We start from the raw sequence: 18,773 nt of genomic DNA, 5'->3' as shown, positions 1-18,773 counted from the left end.
AAAAAAACAAAAAAAATGCATAAAGGTAAAATACAAAGATAGTGATTAAACAGCAGCAATATTCTTCTTCTCTCTATGCTATTCATATAATGTGGCTTTAAAGTGCTTAAAACAATTCCACAAGTTTTTTTTTTTTTTTTATTCAAATGCATATTTTCAGGTCTAAATTAGTCCAATGTGAAGGCATAGTTCAAGAAGGTGGGCGGTATGCTATTTACTTTCTTCCCAAGAGTTAGATGAGATAATCAGCACCACTTTCATGTCTGTGAGGGAAAAATATTAAACTAATTCTACCAACCAATTTGCTTAACTTGGCACACGGATTGTAAACGGGGAAAACAACAAACCCAGCTCTGCCAGAAAGTTTTTTAAAAAAACAACAACTTATAATTAACACCTAATCAGTGTTTGCCTAATCAGTACAAAAACTGAGATAAAAATGTCTTGTTGCCATGTCAGCGAGGTTACCTACAGCCCTAGCGCATCCTAAACAGATGTTGGCGTTAGCTTCACAGCGACTGCACAGACAAAAGTATCAAAGTTCTCACGAAACTCTCAGCAAGAATTAGGTTGTTTCTAAAAAAAAAAAAAAAAAAAACTAAAACAATTCATACACCTGAACCAGGCTTAAGAAACTCAACATGTAAAATTTATTTTAAATTGTCAAATTCAAACTCCTAAAAACATTGAAACCCTTAAAATCTCAGCACTCAGGAGCAGTGTAAGAATTTTTTATACTAAAAGCAATGACTGGCACTGGCTGAAGGGTGGTGTAACAGCTTTTTCAATTTCTACAGGAACCACTGCTAAACAAGAGTGTGGGATTGTTCTGGTGGATAAGGCATGGTATAAAAGAATAGAATAGAACACAATAGAATAGAATAGAATAGAATGCCTGGAACAAACTTCCAAAGGCAGAGAAAAAAATAATCTTATAAGAGGCACCAGGTTGAAGTTCTTATCTCTGTCCACTAGGGGGTGGAAGTGGATTTTTAGTAGTCCTTAGGAGCTGCTGGTCCTCAGCTACTGTGAAAGATGCACAAATATATAAATGTCTCTTTTGTTAGTAAGGCGAGGGGAAATGGTGGGTGCTCCACACTGAAACGATTCTGACTGTACCAGATGATGGTGTGGTATGCTATTGAACCCGGTCACTGAGACAGCAAAGCAGCATATAAAGGGAGCGTGGTATACAAATAAACCCAACGATGAAATTAAGCCTGTGAGGGAGTGTCTCTCTTCAGTCATTTCTTACATGACAGAGCAGCACTGGCAGATCTTGTGCTTGGAACGGCCTTCTCCCTCTGCTATGCTGGGTGGAGATTCATTATGCAACTCTTTATCACCTTCCTCTGCCTGGACTTTGACTCCTGCTCCATTTCCACCCGAGGGAATTTCCTGAACCGCTTCCTCTTGGAACTCTTTCCTGGTGTCTTGCTCTGCTACCTGGTCTAATGGTGAATAAAGTGGAGCAGGCATTTCAGGGCCTAAGACATGCTCTTCTCCGTCCTCCGTGATAATCACTCGTTCCACAGTGATCGCGCCTTCCTGGTCCTCTTGGCTGGGGCTCAGATCAGTTGTAGCATCAGCGTATCCCAAGAACACGAGTGTTACAGGACTTTCCTCCAACATCTGCTCCTTCACAGTATCTACTTTTTCTGTAGTGTATCTCAGCGCCATCATGTTTTTATCATCTGCATTTCCCACACTTACAGCACACCTCACTCTGCTCAGCTCAGCCTTTGAGTCATCGCTTCTAGAGCTGCCCAGTGGCCTGCTGTCTTCCTTCGCCGTGCTGGGATGGGTGTTAAGAGCCAGGTCGTTTTTCTCTGAGCCTTTGCTAGCAACGATAGCATCTCTCTCTATCTTGGTTGGTGTGACTGTGACATCATCCAGCAGCGCTTTCATCCCGACCCCATCGATGACACTCAAGATCTGCCCGAGCTCTTCAGACGAGGGTTGACCTACTGACCCGCTGATGGCGTGGATGCTCTTCCTGCCGTCGTCAAAGATGGCGGTAGCCTTTGGAGCACCAGCTGGTGTGGACACAGGGGCCACTGACCTGACAATGGTGGCACCTGTCTTGGGGTCCCTCTCTACCTGCACTGCCAGCATTCCCAGGACTGCAATCACAAGAGACAAAGTAAAATGCTTACAGCGAGGCAGAGGCTGAGATAAATATTAAAATTCACTTCATTTTAAGTCATTTACAGCATAAGTGAGGCCTTTATTTTTGCCAAACAAAACTGCTCTTAAATGTCTCACAAAAGTGAGAAGCACTAAGGTCAGTGCCAGGTCAGCACTTTGTGTTACTAACGTGAGCCGGCACAACAGAAATTATAGCGACACAATGAGCAAAATGTAGCTACCCACACCCCTCCAGTGGGCATTAAAAATTAACCAACAGAAATAACAAGAAGGCTAAATATAACATTGTTCCCAGGCCTTTCACTGCAGCCTCTTCATTAAGTCATATCCCGCGGGCCGAACTTGGACGGCGCAACAATAAATAAAGAGGTCATCATTTGCAAGAGAAGGACAAAGAGGCAAATGCAAATAACTGAGGATAGCCTTTTGCCCAAATTTAAGTTTATCAGCTCGCACAGCTGGCATTTTCACTGGTAAACATTTCTGCCCTGCACTTCAGGGGATGGCCATCACCGTTTTCTTCCTGTACAGACTTGTAGTAATACAGCTTTAGATTCTGAACATTTGCAACAGTCCAATCCTGTGTCTCACCTGATCGGCCCTCCTGCCCACTTTCAGGAAACATCCTTTGTGCCATTTCTACCGAGAAGTGACCCACAGGCAGTTTGTCCACTGAGAAAGAAAATGTAGACATGGAAATATTTATCTTCAGTGCAGCGTACACTCAAAGTGTATTTGTGTTATTATTTGGACTGCCTGACAATTCCTTTACTACTGATTCCATTTGTGCAGTCTCTGTATGTAAGGGCACGGCTGTTATGGACACAAAGTGACAAAACTCATGTGCCTAACATTGCTACCATACCTCCATGTATCATTACATTACCCACTGACAAGATCAGAAATGCACGAAGAGAGTGCAGAGGTTTCAGGATGACGTGCTCAGGTGAGTTCTGACAGTCGTCATTTGCTCTCACCTCAACTGGACCCATGAAGGAGCGATAGCTAACGCGACCTAACGACACTCATTTTCATAATATAATAATAATAAAAAGATGGGAAAAAAAAAAAGAGGAGGCGGTAAAAGGAGAAGAAATACTTTATTTATCCCAAAAGCTTGGATAAATAAAGTATTAGGCTGTCACAGAAGCCAAAACATGAAAAACAACTTAGCTCAGACACAGTAGCTTGTAAATCTAAAAAAAAAAAAAAAAAAAAAAATACTAAAGAACGAGCTCAGTTAAATGGAAAATGGGGGTACTTCTGACTGCTTCCTTATTTCCCACGGGGTCACCACAGCAGATGGATCTGCATGTTGATTTGGCACAGATTTTACACCGGATGTCCTCCTGGTGCAGCCTTTCTAGTCATCTGCGCTTGTGAGCGGCACTATACAGGGGGGGGCTGGAGCCTATCCCAGCTGCGATAGGGCGAGAGGCAAGGTGCACCCCGGACAGGTCGCCAGTCTGCCGCAGGGCCAACACAGAGAGACAACCATTCACACTCGCATTCACACCTATGGGCAATTTAGAAACCAATTAACCTAACTCCACTAACTGCATGTCTTTGGACTGTGGGAGGAAGCACGGAGCTGTGCAGGAACATGACTAAGCAACATCTACTTAAAATCTGTAACAATAATAAGATTAACTACTTCCTATTTTTGAGTGAAATGCAAACGTAGCAGCGTAACATATTCTCTCACAAGTATAAGGATGGATACTCAGCCTGCATGGTGCAGAGGCAGAACTATGTGGGCTTATTGAAAAAGGGGGAAAATGTATAGCTGTCTTGTATTAAAGTCTATAATACTCCTATGGTATACAGTAGCCAGTAGTGTACTACAGGAGTTAGCAGTGCATCTACTAGCAAGTTAACAGCTGCCAGAAGAAGCAAGAATATATTTTTCTTCACTGTATCACCTGCTTTGCCTCATATTATCTACAATTAGGAAACCTAAGATTTAAGCTATTTTAGCTTCAGGTGTTTCACTGGCACTGAATCCCATGACAAAATATGGTTTTTGTCATAATACAGCTTGAAATCATATTCAATCAGCAACAGATAACAGGCTGAGGGAGGCGTGCGTGTTAACAGAGGCAATGAGGGAGTCTATATTTAAAGGGGTTTGTGTTCCATCGGTTAAAGAGAGCATCATTACACAAGAAAAGTAACAAAATTTAGCTATTCAGGTGACCTTACTGACAATTTAGAGCTATATTTACTTCATAATTAAATGCGAAGAGCTTGTGGCCCCTACATCTACAATGCTGAGCAAAAGTCTAGATTTCCCCCTTCATTTAAAAAAAAAAAAAAAAAAAGCCAGACTTTCATTTATTTTGGTCTCGAGCAACAGTTCTCCAAGCTTCCTGAAGGTCTTTCATATTTTTTTTTTTTTTTCCCTTGGACATCGGCTGCTTTTTCACTCGTTTTCAGTGCAGTCCCTGACCATTTTCAGAGGAGTGGTTTGTTGTTTGTTTGCTAAGCCACAGAACATTGACCTATAAATCATTCAAGCATAAAAAAGGGCATCTAATTCAAAGGATGAACCAGTGACAACAAGCAGCCAGGAGAACTATGAACACAGAAAAGTACCACCATTCACCGGGCAGCACTGAAGCAGTGTGGGATCATGCTGACAGAGAGCAGAACAAAAAGGCAGAAACATCCAAAGAAGAGCTTTGAATGTCCTTCAAGAAGCCTGGAGAACCTTTCCTGAAGACTAATTAAAGAGATGAGAAGAAAGCTGCCTCAGAGTTCAGACTGTGCTGAAGAATAAAGGTGGTCACACCAAATATTGACTCGATTTTATCCTTCAGCATTAATCAAGTTGATTTTATTGCAGAACATCGCTTGTGTGCTTCTCTCTATTTATTTAAATCTGAAACACTGACATCACTCACATACTTCTGGGCTCGCTGTTTGCTTATAACGTTACGCCCTTTTTACTTGTGTTTCCCTCCCAACTCCTCAGAGGTTTTGTCCACAAAGTGGAGACTGGCCAACAAAAAAAAAAAAAAAAAAAAGCTGTGATAATGGTGTTCACACACCATTGTGCACACAGAGTCTGAAGGAATTTGAGGAACGCAGTTACACTCAAAGTAGAGCTGTTTCTCAGCCATGGCTCCATTCTGTCACACAGACTTAAATGATTATTCTTCAGGCAAAGACTTAGTTATGGTAAATTATCATCTGCCAAGAAAGAATGGATTCTAGGCAGCCATAGTGATGAAAAGTGACAAAGCACGATAGCTGCTGATGGTAAGCTAATGGAGGCTACGTGCAGCTGACTTCTTACCTTGTACGTCCTTGTCAGTGGCAGCCTGTGGGTAAAAGGAAGAGACAATTTTAAGTACTCTCCATGGTCAGACACTTAAAAGCAGATACTGAGTCTGCAACTTTAAACTCATAACCCCCCCTCGTTTTCCTGAGCCCTCCCCAGTTCGTGCCCTGCCATAAATATTTCACAGCCATCATCAGAGAAGTGTTGAATCAAGTTTAGTCCCATCAACTGTAAAAGAAGCTGAGACCGTCTTGCCCAGCAACCATTTCAGTCCTGATGCTGGCTGTCAGCGTGAGGCAAACGTGGGCTGTAGCATAAAGTGGAACATTTGGCAGAGGTCGGAGGTCAGTAAATACGATGCATTTTCTTGATATGAGAAGAAAACATATACAAACAATAATGTATACATGACGTTAATGCATTAAATTAGCGCAGATTAGCTTTGAATTAGAGGTCTTCAAAACAAGCAGGATGTTATCAGTGTTCACCTAATTTGGGGTGCAGGGCTTGATTTTCTTGTACACACATTTATGTGGTACCACAACTGAGTATTTTGCAACATTATAATCTGAAGTTCTGTGTGTGTCTGAGGCAGTTGTTGTCGTTGTTGTGTGTACATTTCAATGCTTAGTGCACTACTCTGCATTTAATCATGAGTAATTAATAATCTCTGGCTCTCTTCCACAGCACGTCTTTTGTCCTGTCTCCCTCCCCTCACCCCCAACCAGTCACTGCAGATGACCGCCCCCTCCCTGTGCCTGGTTCTGTCGGAGCTTTGTTCCTGTTAAAAGGGAGTTTTTTCCTGTGCTTGTGGATCATTTTGTTAATTATTGTTAACCTTACAATATAAAGCGCCTTGAGATGACTGTTTGTTGTGATTTGGTGCTATATAAATAAAATTGAATTGAACTGAATGAATTGTATTTAAGAGACATGGTCCTGTCATACCTGATAGCAGCTGTGTGTTCTGTGCAGTCAGTAGAGTCTGTCTTTCCTTCTTGAGAGACCTCTTTTCTGGCAACCGCTGCTCCCTCTGTCTCGTCCTCAGGCTTCTTTTGACTTTTGGTTTGTTCCCTGACACACACACACACACACACACACACACACGCACACACAAGCACACATTGTCGCAGACGTTGTGTGTGTCAACACAAAATGACACACATTAGGGCTCATAATATAAATGATTCAGAGCAGTGGACAAGGGGAAAAAAAGGCACTGTGTGTGTGTGTGTGTGTCTGTGTTTATGTTGTGTACTCTAGGCTATAATCCATCACATCAGCTGTCACGTGGCTGCCTTCTATTTGAACTCCACATAGCTAACGGAGGAGTGTATCTGTGACAAAATACTGTATACTTCATGGAATACACATCTTTTCAAATGGACGTGGGTGCGCATTTGCAGCGCGTAAGCCCATAAAATGTAGATTTTGTTGACTCACTAACTTTGACACTAGTAAAATCAGCGATTTGATCAACTGCATCTGAATGAAACTGTTCAACTGTGGCTGTGTGTTGGTCTGCTTGGCACAGGATTGAGTCAAAAGCTGTGCATTACATGAAGGACAGGAGGTGGAGTTGTTTCACAGAGCCGCTGGCCTTGTGCGAACTTCCTCTGAGGAGGAGGAGAGGTGGCAAGGATGGGTCAGATAAGAGTGATTGGTGATTTTATCTGCAATGCTGGCATTCATCATGAACTGATATTTGAGCTAATTTCTAAATGTGTGGCCTCTTGTCAGCTAAACTGAATCTTATTTACTGTTTCTCAAACCAGGTATTATTTTTTTGTGTGTGTAGGATCACACTGCGTAATTAACCAGTTTTCTATCAGTTTCTCTCTTTCTTTTAGAAGCACCAGATACAGCTGAGACTAATTAAAGGAAAATCACATGATACCAACTGTGAGTGATTCCAGCGGCCCTGTTAAGCTGTCACGGGCATTGTGCTAGCATGCTTTGGTGGCAGTTCTCCCTCAGGAGGAAGTCACTCCGAATTATTACGAAATTGTTTCGAGCGATCGGCTCTGTCCTATCATGAAACGATATTGTACTGATGGGATTGATGTTTTCCAGGATCACAATGTCTCCATCCACATTGAACGCCCTTTCGAAAATCCACTATGGTTACCATAGTGGATTTTCGTAAGGGCGGTTTTCATCCCTCCGGCAGTTTTAGCAAATCTGAAAAATCACAGCCGAGGACGCTGTTCTAGTAGCACAAGACCCGACTAATGACACTTTTCCATGTCACATGTCAGTTATGTACAAGACACTTTGAATTAAAAATGCAGCTTTTCGCCCCAGAACACTTTATTTTGTCTAGACTTGCGCTGTAATATTTCAGAGTAATAGATTGTAATTGATAATTACGATATACCATTTAATGTGACGGCTAGTGGATCAGACTCACCTCAGAACACTTCCTCTATTTCCCACGTCTTTTTCTCATAAGGAGTCAGTCACGTGATTTCAGAAAACGGGGCCTCGTTCGGCATTTGTCACGTGATATTCTAAAACCGCTGTTGGACACGCCCCCTTTGCGCGACACACCCCTTGGTCTTTCGGTCCCTGCTGATGACGTCATCATTCCAGCTGGATCAAAGAGGCTTTGCAAGAACCCCAGAACCCGTAAGTAGAACTAACCAAGAGAAACAACCACACAGGAGTTTGTTTGCGGCATGCAAACATTCATCAGCTACGAAACAGTTGGATCTTTTCAAGCAGTGTTTAACAAGCTCAAGAACATGTCCAAGGACCCAAAACAGACTGATTACGCTGGACCTCTTCAATGCAAAGGTGTCTCAAAAGACACTGAACAAATGCAGGAGAAGGAAAGAGACACAAAAGCCCAAAATAAGCACTTGGGAGAAATTTCCAAAGAGGACCAACCAAATCAAGATCTGCAATACAAGCAGAACTTGCAGATCATAAATGAAGGTTGGGGAATACTGCTTAGGAAATCACAGAAGGATATTCTAAGCTTGTTGGAAGAGAGGAAAGAGAAGAACTCTAAACTGACCTCCAAGACCCAAGAAATTAACGAGTTGCAACGCAAGCTCAAAGCCTTGGAAGAAACACATCAAGAGACAAAATGCAATCACCAAAAATTGGAATCAAATTCTGAGGAGAGAGTACACCAACTCCAACAACTGGAAGCAGCAGCTGAAAAGACACAATGCCAGCTTCTAGAAAGTGAGAAAGAAAAGGAGTGTTTGCAGGTAAAACTTGATGAAGCACTGCAAAGAAATGCAGAAATGCTACAAGAGAAGGAAGAAATGCACAGCAAGATGCAGCATGTTCTTCAAGTCTCTGAGAAGAAAAATACTCAATTCCAAGTATTTCATGATGAGCTCAAAGTCAAAAATGTTGCAGTGGATGCAGAGAAGGTAAATTTGGAGAAACTCTGCAGTGAAATGAAGTGTGAGATCCAAGAACTGACGGAAAAAAACACACAACTGCAAGGACTCTATGACAAAGAACAGAGCAGAAACCGTGAAATGCAGATGGAGGCACAACAACGCGAGAAAAAATATAAAGACATGCAGCGTGCTCTTCATGAAATGCCGAAGAAAAATGAGCAGTTACAAGACATGCATGACAAAGCAGAACAAAGCAATAAAGACATGCAGTCTGCTCTTCAAGAAATGCAGAAGAAAAATGAGAAGTTAAAACACATGCATGCCAAAGTAAAACAAAGCAGTAAAGACATGCATGAAGCACAGAAGGTGCTCGAAGAGCAAAACGAAGAACTGAAGCAAATGCATGCAGCCAGTGAGAACAAGTTGAAACAAGTCGAGAAAAGATGCAGCAAACTTAAAGTACTGAATGAAGAACTCCTTTCTGACGTCAAATACCTCATGTCAGAAAACGAAGCTTTAGAGGAACGCTATCTGAAAATGAAGAGAAGACGTTTCTGCTGTTTCTGCTGAAATTCTTAACCTGAAGAACAGGTTAAGGCTCCTCCTCCACCCTTTATCCATCTTCCTTTTCACCTCTCCCCTCTTCTCATTTCTGCACCTTTGAATTGGCCACGACATTCACCAGCACCATGTCCTGAACATTTATATACAACTAAATATGTCATTGAACTTATCAGTGGTAGGTTTAACACACCATTCCTCTTTTCCATCACGCCCCCCCAACCGGTCGCAGCAGATGGCTGCCCCTTCCTGAGCCTGGTTCTGCCCGAGGTTTCTTCCTTTTAGAAGGGAGTTGTTCCTCGCCACTGTCGCCAAGGGCTTGCTCACAGGGGATCTTCTGATTGTTGGGGGGCTCTTTAAACCAAGCCCTGATGAGTTTTCTGGCATCAAATATGAGATGCAGCAATATGTAAACACATGATTCCCTACTTTATGAGGAATCATGTGTTTACATATTTGCTGAGTCTTATATTTGGTTGTATATATAATTTTATATGTGTTTGGTTTCATATATAGATATATAGATATATAGAGATATGTGAGTGTGTGCATATATGTAATAAATAAGACATTGATGTCAAATACAAAAAAAAATCTGTATCTGTGTAAATGTTTTCTTATATACTGGATAGTTCAAGGTCTTGAAACCGTTTAAAGTCTGAGTTGTTTTCTTGGGCTCAAAATGTGCTGAAGTCGTTAACTGTTAAAGTAGGATGTGTTTGAAGAAGATTTGAAACTTTCCTCATTCATTTCAAAGGGCCCAAAAATTCATAAAAAGTTAAATATTGTAATAAATAAATAAAAAAAAAATAACAGTAACAGCATAATTCTCCAGAAAAACTGAACATTATGATACCAGAATGGTTTGTGTAGCCCAGAGTATCCACTTGGAAGATTTGAGCTGCAATGCCTACAACTGCATAAAATACCTAAAGCTTAATTTACTGAGTAAATGAGGTTGAAAAAAATAAAATAAAATAAATTGAACACTAAAAGAGCTGAAACTGTCAAGAAAGTTCCGAAATTGAACTTGATTTGCTGAAAATGATGTTTAAAAAATAGGGAAATGGTGAAGTGCATCAAAATGAAGAAGTGAAATAAATGCAGAAGGAGGGAAACAAAGCAGAAACAAGCTCAGTTTTAATCCCCAGTTTAACAGCTGAATGGGCAACCCCAGTGGCCTGATGGGTCAGAGCTAATTTGATGGGATGAAGGGCACCTGCACAATGTTAATGTTGTGGCCGATCAGTGTGAACATAATGCGTAGCCTATATATGACCAAAACCGTCTGCCTGTGTTGACAGACCAGAAGCGGCCATTCAAGGGATCAAGACAAACCGCCAGCTGCCTGGCAGCAGTCGCCTGCTATTCTGGCAGATCGAGTGCGGCTTGTGGTGCTGCCATTTTGGATCATATTGAATATGAGTCAGGCCAGCAGCCTGCTGTTGTCTGAGAGTGACAGAGAAAAGATGTCACAGCTCAGCACCACAGCCCTGAGACCCAGACGTCTTGCTCAATATGATCTGTCACTCATGCAAAGCATTGGCGGGAGTGACATCCTAAAACCTGACAATTGTATTTCTAACACTTAAAGCCAGAAACAAACAGTCTTATCCGCCATAATCGCAGAAGGTTATTTTAGTAATACAAAAAGGTCAAAACTTCTTCTGGTTGGATGGCAAAATATGCACAACAAAAGATATAAAGATATATATCTACATCTAAAGATACTGCTCAAAAAATTAAAGGAACACTTTTTAATCAGAGTTCAGCATCAAGTCAATTCTGGGATATTGATCTGGTCAGTATAGCAGAGGGTGTTTTTAATCAGTTTCAGCTGTTTGGGTTTTACTGAAATTAACAACAGGTGTACTAGAGGGGCAACAATGAGACAACCCCCAAAACAGGAATGGTTTTACAGGTGGAGGACACTGACATTTTCCCCTCCTCATCTTTTCTGGCTGTTTTTTCACTAGTTTTGCATTTGGCTAGGTTTGCTGTGTCTCCCAGCACAGTCTCAAGAGCATGGAGCAGATTCCGTGAGACAGACAGTTACTGTTACTATAGGAGAGCTGGACAGGGCTGTAGAAGGTCCTTAACCCATCAGCAGGACCGGTATCTGCTCCTTTGTGCAAGAAGGAACAGGATGAGCACTGCCAGAGCAGTGCTCATCCTGTGTTTTCCAGGATCCAGGGTTTATACAGGAATCCTAGAGTTAAATTTACTACCTTTTACTACCTATTTTTACTACCTCTAAAATATTTTTACTACCAGGACGAAATCGAGCAGCAGCCTTTTTTGGGGTAGCGGTGGATTCCCAGCACTAAGCCATGTACGATGATCGCTCATCTCTCACCAAAGACAAAACTGTATCCCACTTACTTGAAGGTGTTACTGTGACTTTGTCTTGACTAAGACCTCATAAACATTAATATGCCAAACACATTTCAAAAAGTGGCGCTGTAGGTAGGCGCCCGTCTTGCAGCCAGTGGGTTGCCGGTTTGAGTCCCTGTCCCTACGCTGCGTTGTGTCCTTGGGCAAGACACTTAAACCACATTGCTTAACAGTAGCGCCGGTCTCTGGCTGCATGACCGCAGATGCTCGTCTCTGGATGAGTGATCTGGAATGATCACTTCGTTGTGTGCCTTGTGCGCACAATGAGTTGAATCTATCCATCTAAATTTGTTTTTTAAAAATATATACAAAATGAAATGAAATGAAATTCAAGTTTCACAAGCCGATTATTTATTTTCCAATTTCCAATTAGTGTTCCAATAAGTTGAACACTAACACCTCTTGTTTTGGTCCATCTGACGGCACCAGGTTGCACCTCAGACTGTCCAGGAGTTCAGTGATGCCCTGATGCAGATCTGGGAGGAGATCACCCAGGACACAACTCATCATCTCATTAGGAGGTGATGGATGGCATATACAAGCACGTGGAGGGGCCTGTACTGAGTGCCATTTTGAGTTGCTGCAATGAAGTTGACTAGCCTGCTGCATCATTTTTTCACTTTGATTTTTGGGGTGTCTTTGAATACAGCTCTCTGTAGGTTGATAATTTTAATTTCCATCAAAACGATGTAGAATCCTTTCATTCCTAACACATTACCCAGTCCAAATCAGTACAGATATCAGCATGATTTTTTTCTCCACTGAGATCTGATGTGTTTACAAAGTGTTCCTTAAATTTTTTTGAGCAGTATAAGCAACAAATTCTGCTTCACATTTACTGCCTCAAAGATGAAAAGAGGTATTGTTGTAACTTTAGGCTCAGCTCAGTCAAATGCAGTGTGGATGGTCTGCCCCTGCCGTTAGCAGTGCACATGCCCGAGGCTGCGGGTGTGCTGCACACTGTGTGGGAGGCTTTTACAGTGTGTATGATGCAGCACGGGGCCACTGGCGGCATAGACAATTTAGGTTGTTATGTGTTGTTTATTTTCAAAAGCTTATATCCTTCCTTCAGGGAACAGTTTAGTAGTCAGTGGTATCCATAGTGGCTCAGAGCATACAGTTCCCATCCAATAGCAAATAAATGTCCTTTTCTGACATCTTCACTGCAGAGGAGGCTCTTGCATGTTCTCTCAGTTAACAACTTGGTGTTTTCAACACAAAAAAACCCCAGAATTGTACATAAATGATTTTTCTTCTGTAGATCAGGCTGACAACAATATATCTCTGAAGGGTATCTGCAAGGTCTCTGCACATGAAATGCAACAACTAACTAAAAACAGCTGGCATGTGTGCTTATTGGAGTAAATCATTCATAATGAAGTCCAAGTGACCCAACCCAAAACATCTGACTAGATGTCAGCTAGCAAACATCTCAGTTTGGCAACCACAAGGTATGACGTTATGTGAGGGTGGGGCCCACCAGTGGTCAATTTTTAACATAACAATGTTGAAAAGAGAACAGCCACTACTGGTCCCTGCCTCAGTTTTCACTGCAGACCATCCTGTCTCTGTATGGTAAGCATGAGGCTACTGAAACCTTTATGAAATCATAAACAGAAAGAAAAAAGCAGGAATAAAAACAGGCGTGTGTGTTGTGAGAATCTGTTACGTCTGACAATTTTCCATTTCAGTGTCCTGAAGTTCTGTAAAGCAAAAAAAGTACTAAGGTACCATTCAGAGCCAAAAATAGTCCAAATTCTTTAAAGTCCAATAAAGTTATCAGTGTAGCTGTTCTCCCAGGTGTTACAGCGAAGAGGATTTATGACTGTCTAACTAGCCAGTTGACATTTAAAGATTGTATGCCAAGATAGTTCTTAAAAAATAGTTATAAACAGACATAAATTTAGCCAGGAAGGCTTTGGGGGGTTAGATAAGGTGGGTTAGCTCACATGTGGTCTGCCAGCACTAAATACAGCAGTATCCTCAGGATAATATGAACATAATAGCACAGATAGTGTATTTTGAGAAGTTTTAGGGTCAAGGATATTCCCCCCCCCCATGAATATGCACACCCGGGCCAGGATGAAGATACTATAAACAGACAAACTGCAGCTAAAAGTGCAAAATGATTGACAACAATGATAATAGGTAAATAATAGGTTGCTGCTTCTTTTAACTTACTCACAGTCCAACGGTCCAAGTCTGGGACCCAAAAACAGGGTTGATGCGTCACCACTTAACAAGCAGATACCTCTTGCCTCTGCAGCAATTTAAAGAATATGCTTGACAAAATTACCAGTCATACAGGCCTAGTGAGCAGTCAGCAACTATCTGGCAGGTAATTGTGAGCTGGGTTGTCAAGGAAAATGTGTGTATTCCCCAACCAGTTGTGAGTGGTTGCTGGAAGTTGCCAGCACTTGCTTGTGAAATCGATTTCTAAAGGTCCTTTGATGCAGGCCTGCAGACCAGTCAATGACTCCCTGGTAACCACCGGGAAGAGTGTGTCATTTGCGGCCGGCTGACAAGCAGTTGTGGGCAGTTGCTAGCGTGAAATTAGTTGTGAAGAGATGCACAGTGCTGCACCAAAAACCTCCTTGTGAGGTTTCGGCCACTTGCAGATTGCCACCATCGGCAGCAGTCTGCATGGAAGACGCCCACTCGTCTAGAATCATTCGCAAAATACTCGCCAAGAGAAAAATGTACACAAAAAGTGGACACTTAAGATAGTATCGTTTAAATTACACTTTCCGGTTGACTGTGACACAATCACCTGGCAGTATTAAAAATATGCAAACCTTTTTTTCCCTGAGCTGTCTACCCCAGTCTCACTCCTGTGCTTCTCCTCTTCTAGCAATGCCGATACCTCTCCTGGTGACACCAGGAGAAATCAGGTCAGAGATAGAAAAAAGTTTGAGAGCAAGCATTTGAAGCTACTTTCCTGTCTCTGATGTTAAGTCTTGTCACCAAAGAGAAGATAACAGTGCAGTTAAAACAAGATCAGTGGCAAAACTCTGGACAGCCATAGGCAGATAAGATAAAGAAATATTGTACAGTTTCACACTCTTTCAGATGGTTCAGGATTCACACAATGGGTCCAAACTGATCACATTTTGTACTGCAGCTATCATTTAAAATGTAAATGCTGCTGAAAGTAATGAACTGTACTGACTTCAGAAGCATGCCATTGTCATGAGAGAACTTTTTACTTACCCCTCAGCACCCCTCAAACACACTTCACGTAAGTTACTTCCAAGAGCCAAATGGCACGAAACTTGAATTACTCAAAAAAAAAAAAAGCAGGTTATTGCACGCTGAGGCAACAGAAACTGGTGTTTTTCCTTCCACTAAAAGTAGGGAATTTGATCTGAGAACACTGTACATATCACTGTGGGTTACACCCGCTTCTAGTAGAATTCTTTGGTAACACCCATTTACTGCTATGTTCCCTAAAGACAAGGACTTCCTCTGTATAAAAGGAGACTACTGTGAAACACAGACAGTGAGAGAGGGAGAGGGGATATTTTTAGGAGATCTAACCGACATATTAAAGTGTGGAGATGAAGCTGGGCAGAGTTCAGGGATGCCAAAAGAGATACTTCAGTGACACAGCACATTGCATACGTGCTGATGCTGTATCTGTACTGTTAATGTAAGCTATAAATATGCTGAGGTCTGCTTCAGGCCTTCTCTGTGTCCAGTGAAGTGGGTCACTTATGTTTGGGCTGATTCCACGTCTGAGGGCGGGCAGGCAGGCTCCACTCAGACCCCTCAAGCCTTTCATTTCACAGACCAATGGTTATTGGCCAGAAAGTTAACTGTGGAATGGTCTTTGGACAGGCAGTGCATATCAAGTGAGACCATTCCACTGAAATGACAGGAGACAATGGCAGTGCGGTATGATTATGTTGACGTGAGGTGAAAGTTCAAGTTGGTTTAAGGCAGACTGAAGCGGACAGTAAAAGCGCAAAACTGCAGAACAAATGAAAGACTTTCAACGCAGTAGCTTGCAGCCTACATTGCCACTTTTTTTTAGAAAAATTTTTAAATTGTTTGAATCATCCAGCTGGAGGAAATATAGTAATTTTGTAGCTGTGTCTGATGGGTACAGCTTACAGTATGAATAATGATACAGTATGTAATAAAACTACAGGATGTACCCAACTATTTCTTTTATTTGATTTTATGCTTCATGAATGACTTGGAGCCCATTCAAGCTGGAAGAACGCTGTGCAATTGCAGGCTATCCCACATGAAAGATGATGAGTGTGAAAGAGATTCAAAGCTGGCTATTGTAAAGGTCTTGTAAACTAGCGATAGCCTGGAAGAAAATTCTGAGTGTCATCGGTGACAGCGGCACCGCTGCTTTCTGAAACCCATTATTTCCAATGGCTTGAGCTGAGCATAAACAGTTTGCCAGTGTGTTGAAAAAGCATGCTGTCTGGAGAGAGGACTGCGCTGTGAAGTTTTGTCACCAATAAAAAGAAAGAATGGCAGGGAGCTGGTGCATATAGTACATGTAAAGGCTGTGAACAGGTGCAAAAAATTGCTATTACAAGACATATTTTGGACCATCAGTCAATCTAGTGGTCAGCATTGGATATACTACTTTCTGTGTGCAGAGACATCATTTCTTGAACCCATATTGCACTGTTTGGCATGCAATGAGACTGCTAAAATCACAGTGTGTAAATACCTTTAACCTCCTGAGACCTGAGCTCCTGTTTGTGATGGATTTTTAATTTGCATATAAACTAAGCTTCCTCTTTGAACAGGAAGTTGTATTTTGTTACATGGTTGTTACATACTTTTGTGAAAAAAAAAAAAACGTCCTCAAATGTGGACAGTGGGATTATTTTATAGCATAACACAACAAAAACAATATGACTTAACAAAGTATAAAACACTATTGAGCAGAATGAAGTATAAGGTGCAGCAAAGTCAAAATGTAATGTCCCCATATGTGGACGCAGGGTCTCAGGTTAACACATTTTTAATGCAAGTGGACAGCACTAACCACACATGTAAATGACCATCAAACTACACTGTTATCTGGTCACTCCAAATGGAATGTATACTAGCTACACTGATTCAATGATGAGACCCGTCAGACCTCAGCGGAAGGAAACAAGTAACAGGTAGCACAAACTTTGCATTCCACGTTAATGAGGAGGCAGATTTGAAGACTTATTGATCGCTGAAGAGCAGACTCACTCAGAAAGAAACAAAGGGGAGGGGAAGTGATAAAGAGACTGTGCTGTACTACATAGATATTGATCAGCGTACACCCTGGCTCATAGATCAAACATTTAAGCCCTTGTCAAGAACATGCGCAGCTAAGACAGGCAGAGTGGGAGCAGGTCGACCTGCGGTGTGAAGCTGTATAAAAAGTGCTGCTTCTTGGTTTGTGATGCTGTGACAGACTTCAGATTTAGTGCTGACATGTTACATCAAAGCTTTGCACTGCAAAGGGCCATCGCTTTGAAGTCAGTATGCTTAAAAATCCTTGGAGACGTAGCATAATTTACCATTACTGTACTCACTGTTTGTTAGTTCAACTGAGAGATGGTCCCCAGAGAGTTACCTCATGAGTCAATGCACCGCCCATCCGAGGAGGAATGACTTCAGATCTCCATTTAATATCGAAAAAATAAGGTAATGGAGTCCTTGTGTGCTATTTTCTGACCCTGCATGATAACTTCAGGCATGAGGAGGGGATAATGTGGATTAGACATGGCTGTGTGCATCTTATACTCCAGTGGGAATATATATCACATTATAATTTTTTTTCTAATACAGGGGGCAGCCAACAATGCCAATGCAATATCTCCTGTGCTCCTAATGGGAATTTCTTGAAATTTGGAAATGATATTCACTTGAACACAAGGATGAACTGGTCAGAATTTAGTTAAAGGTCTCTGTTAAAGCAGCAGGGAATGGTCCATTGCTTTACAGTGAGATGTTCAGTGGAAAAGGGAATGCATCAGGTTTAGGAGACTTGCTCAACAAGGATTTATGATTCAACACAGTCTTCCAAGAGGTGCATTAACTTTACCATTGATAAGCCATAATTCAGGGGTTCAGTCATTCCTTTATGTTCTTTCGCACATGCTAGAGCAGGGGTGTCCAAACTTGCGGCCCGCGGGCCGCTTCCAGCCCCACCCGCTTCCAGTCCGCAAATTGATGTCAAAAATAACTTAAAATTTGGCCCTTTAAGTTACTTTTTTGACACTTTGCCTTCCCCTCCAATTAAGAGGGTTAAGCGAAATGTCAAAAAAGTAACTTAAAGGGCCAAATTTTAAGTTATTTTTGACATCAATTTGCGGACTGGAAGTGGTTGGGGCTGGAAGCGGCCCGTGGGCCGCAAGTTTGCACACCCCTGTGCTAGAGTAGGGCAGGACTCTCATGGCATGTAGGCTGGCGCAATCATCATGGCAATAATGACCAGTCATCACTAGGCAAGCTAGCTGAGCTTCGATTAGTAGGTAGCATCAGCCAAGCTTGCTGCCTATTAGTAACTTTGTTCATATACAACAGATTGATTGTTCATTGCAGTGATCAACATCTCTTACATTTTGATGCTGAACTGCCCAGGCAACAACATCACTCTGGCTGGATATTTTTATTGGCTAATGCCCATGCTGTAGTATTTGAATAAATACAATTTAATTGGCTGACACCTGCAATGGCATTTCAGTGTTGAATTTCTCACAGCTTTCACCAATGCAAGCAAAGCAACAAATTCATAATTCGGCTCAGCAACAGAGTTCTAGCCAGAACGGTATCGGAGGATCGGACACCGGGGGCCATCGCCTGTTTGATCGTGTGGAACTTCTCAGCCACGATACCTCAGCCGGGTGATCAACTGCTGGCTAGAACCCTGAGCAATGCATAATGTCACCCATTGATAGCGAATGAAAAGTGAGAGTACTGAAGCCTGCAGTGCATCACGAGACCTGGCTAAGTGCTTGTGTTTGATGGAAAGATAAAGAAAAAAATTTTTCTCACAGGCTAAACAAACCCATAACCTG

The 18,773-nt window shown here is 41.9% G+C and overlaps 1 protein-coding gene across 3 annotated transcripts; it reads right to left on the bottom strand.

The window, feature by feature from the left end:
• Positions 1–78: 78 nt before the first annotated feature.
• LOC115784369 (uncharacterized) lies at positions 79–8,204 on the bottom strand. 3 transcript variants are annotated; one of them, XM_030735586.1, is made up of 5 exons: positions 7,842–8,204; positions 6,380–6,505; positions 5,447–5,471; positions 2,740–2,820; positions 79–2,123 (listed from the first exon to the last, which is right to left on the bottom strand). In XM_030735586.1, exons 4-5 carry the CDS (start codon positions 2,783–2,785, stop codon positions 1,252–1,254), a joined length of 918 nt encoding a protein of 305 aa, XP_030591446.1. In that variant the 5' UTR covers positions 2,786–2,820; positions 5,447–5,471; positions 6,380–6,505; positions 7,842–8,204; the 3' UTR covers positions 79–1,251. The 3 variants fall into 3 exon arrangements, with proteins under 3 accessions (XP_030591446.1, XP_030591447.1, XP_030591448.1); XM_030735587.1 differs by lacking the exon at positions 7,842–8,204 and adding an exon at positions 7,809–7,833; XM_030735588.1 differs by lacking the exon at positions 2,740–2,820.
• Positions 8,205–18,773: the final 10,569 nt, after the last annotated feature.

The sequence above is a fragment of the Archocentrus centrarchus genome, chromosome 8 (genome assembly GCF_007364275.1).
Source record: "Archocentrus centrarchus isolate MPI-CPG fArcCen1 chromosome 8, fArcCen1, whole genome shotgun sequence".
NCBI lineage: Eukaryota > Metazoa > Chordata > Actinopteri > Cichliformes > Cichlidae > Archocentrus > Archocentrus centrarchus.
This window is presented reverse-complemented; position numbering and strand designations above follow the sequence as displayed.

Coding starts and splice junctions, on each gene's coding strand:
- LOC115784369 (XM_030735586.1), bottom strand. CDS start 2,785: ATGGCACAAAGGATGTTTCCTGAAAGTGGGCAGGAGGGCCGATCAG. Junction 2,124..2,739: donor TGGGCAGGAGGGCCGATCAG/GTGAGACACAGG, acceptor TTGTGATTGCAG/TCCTGGGAATGCTGGCAGTG.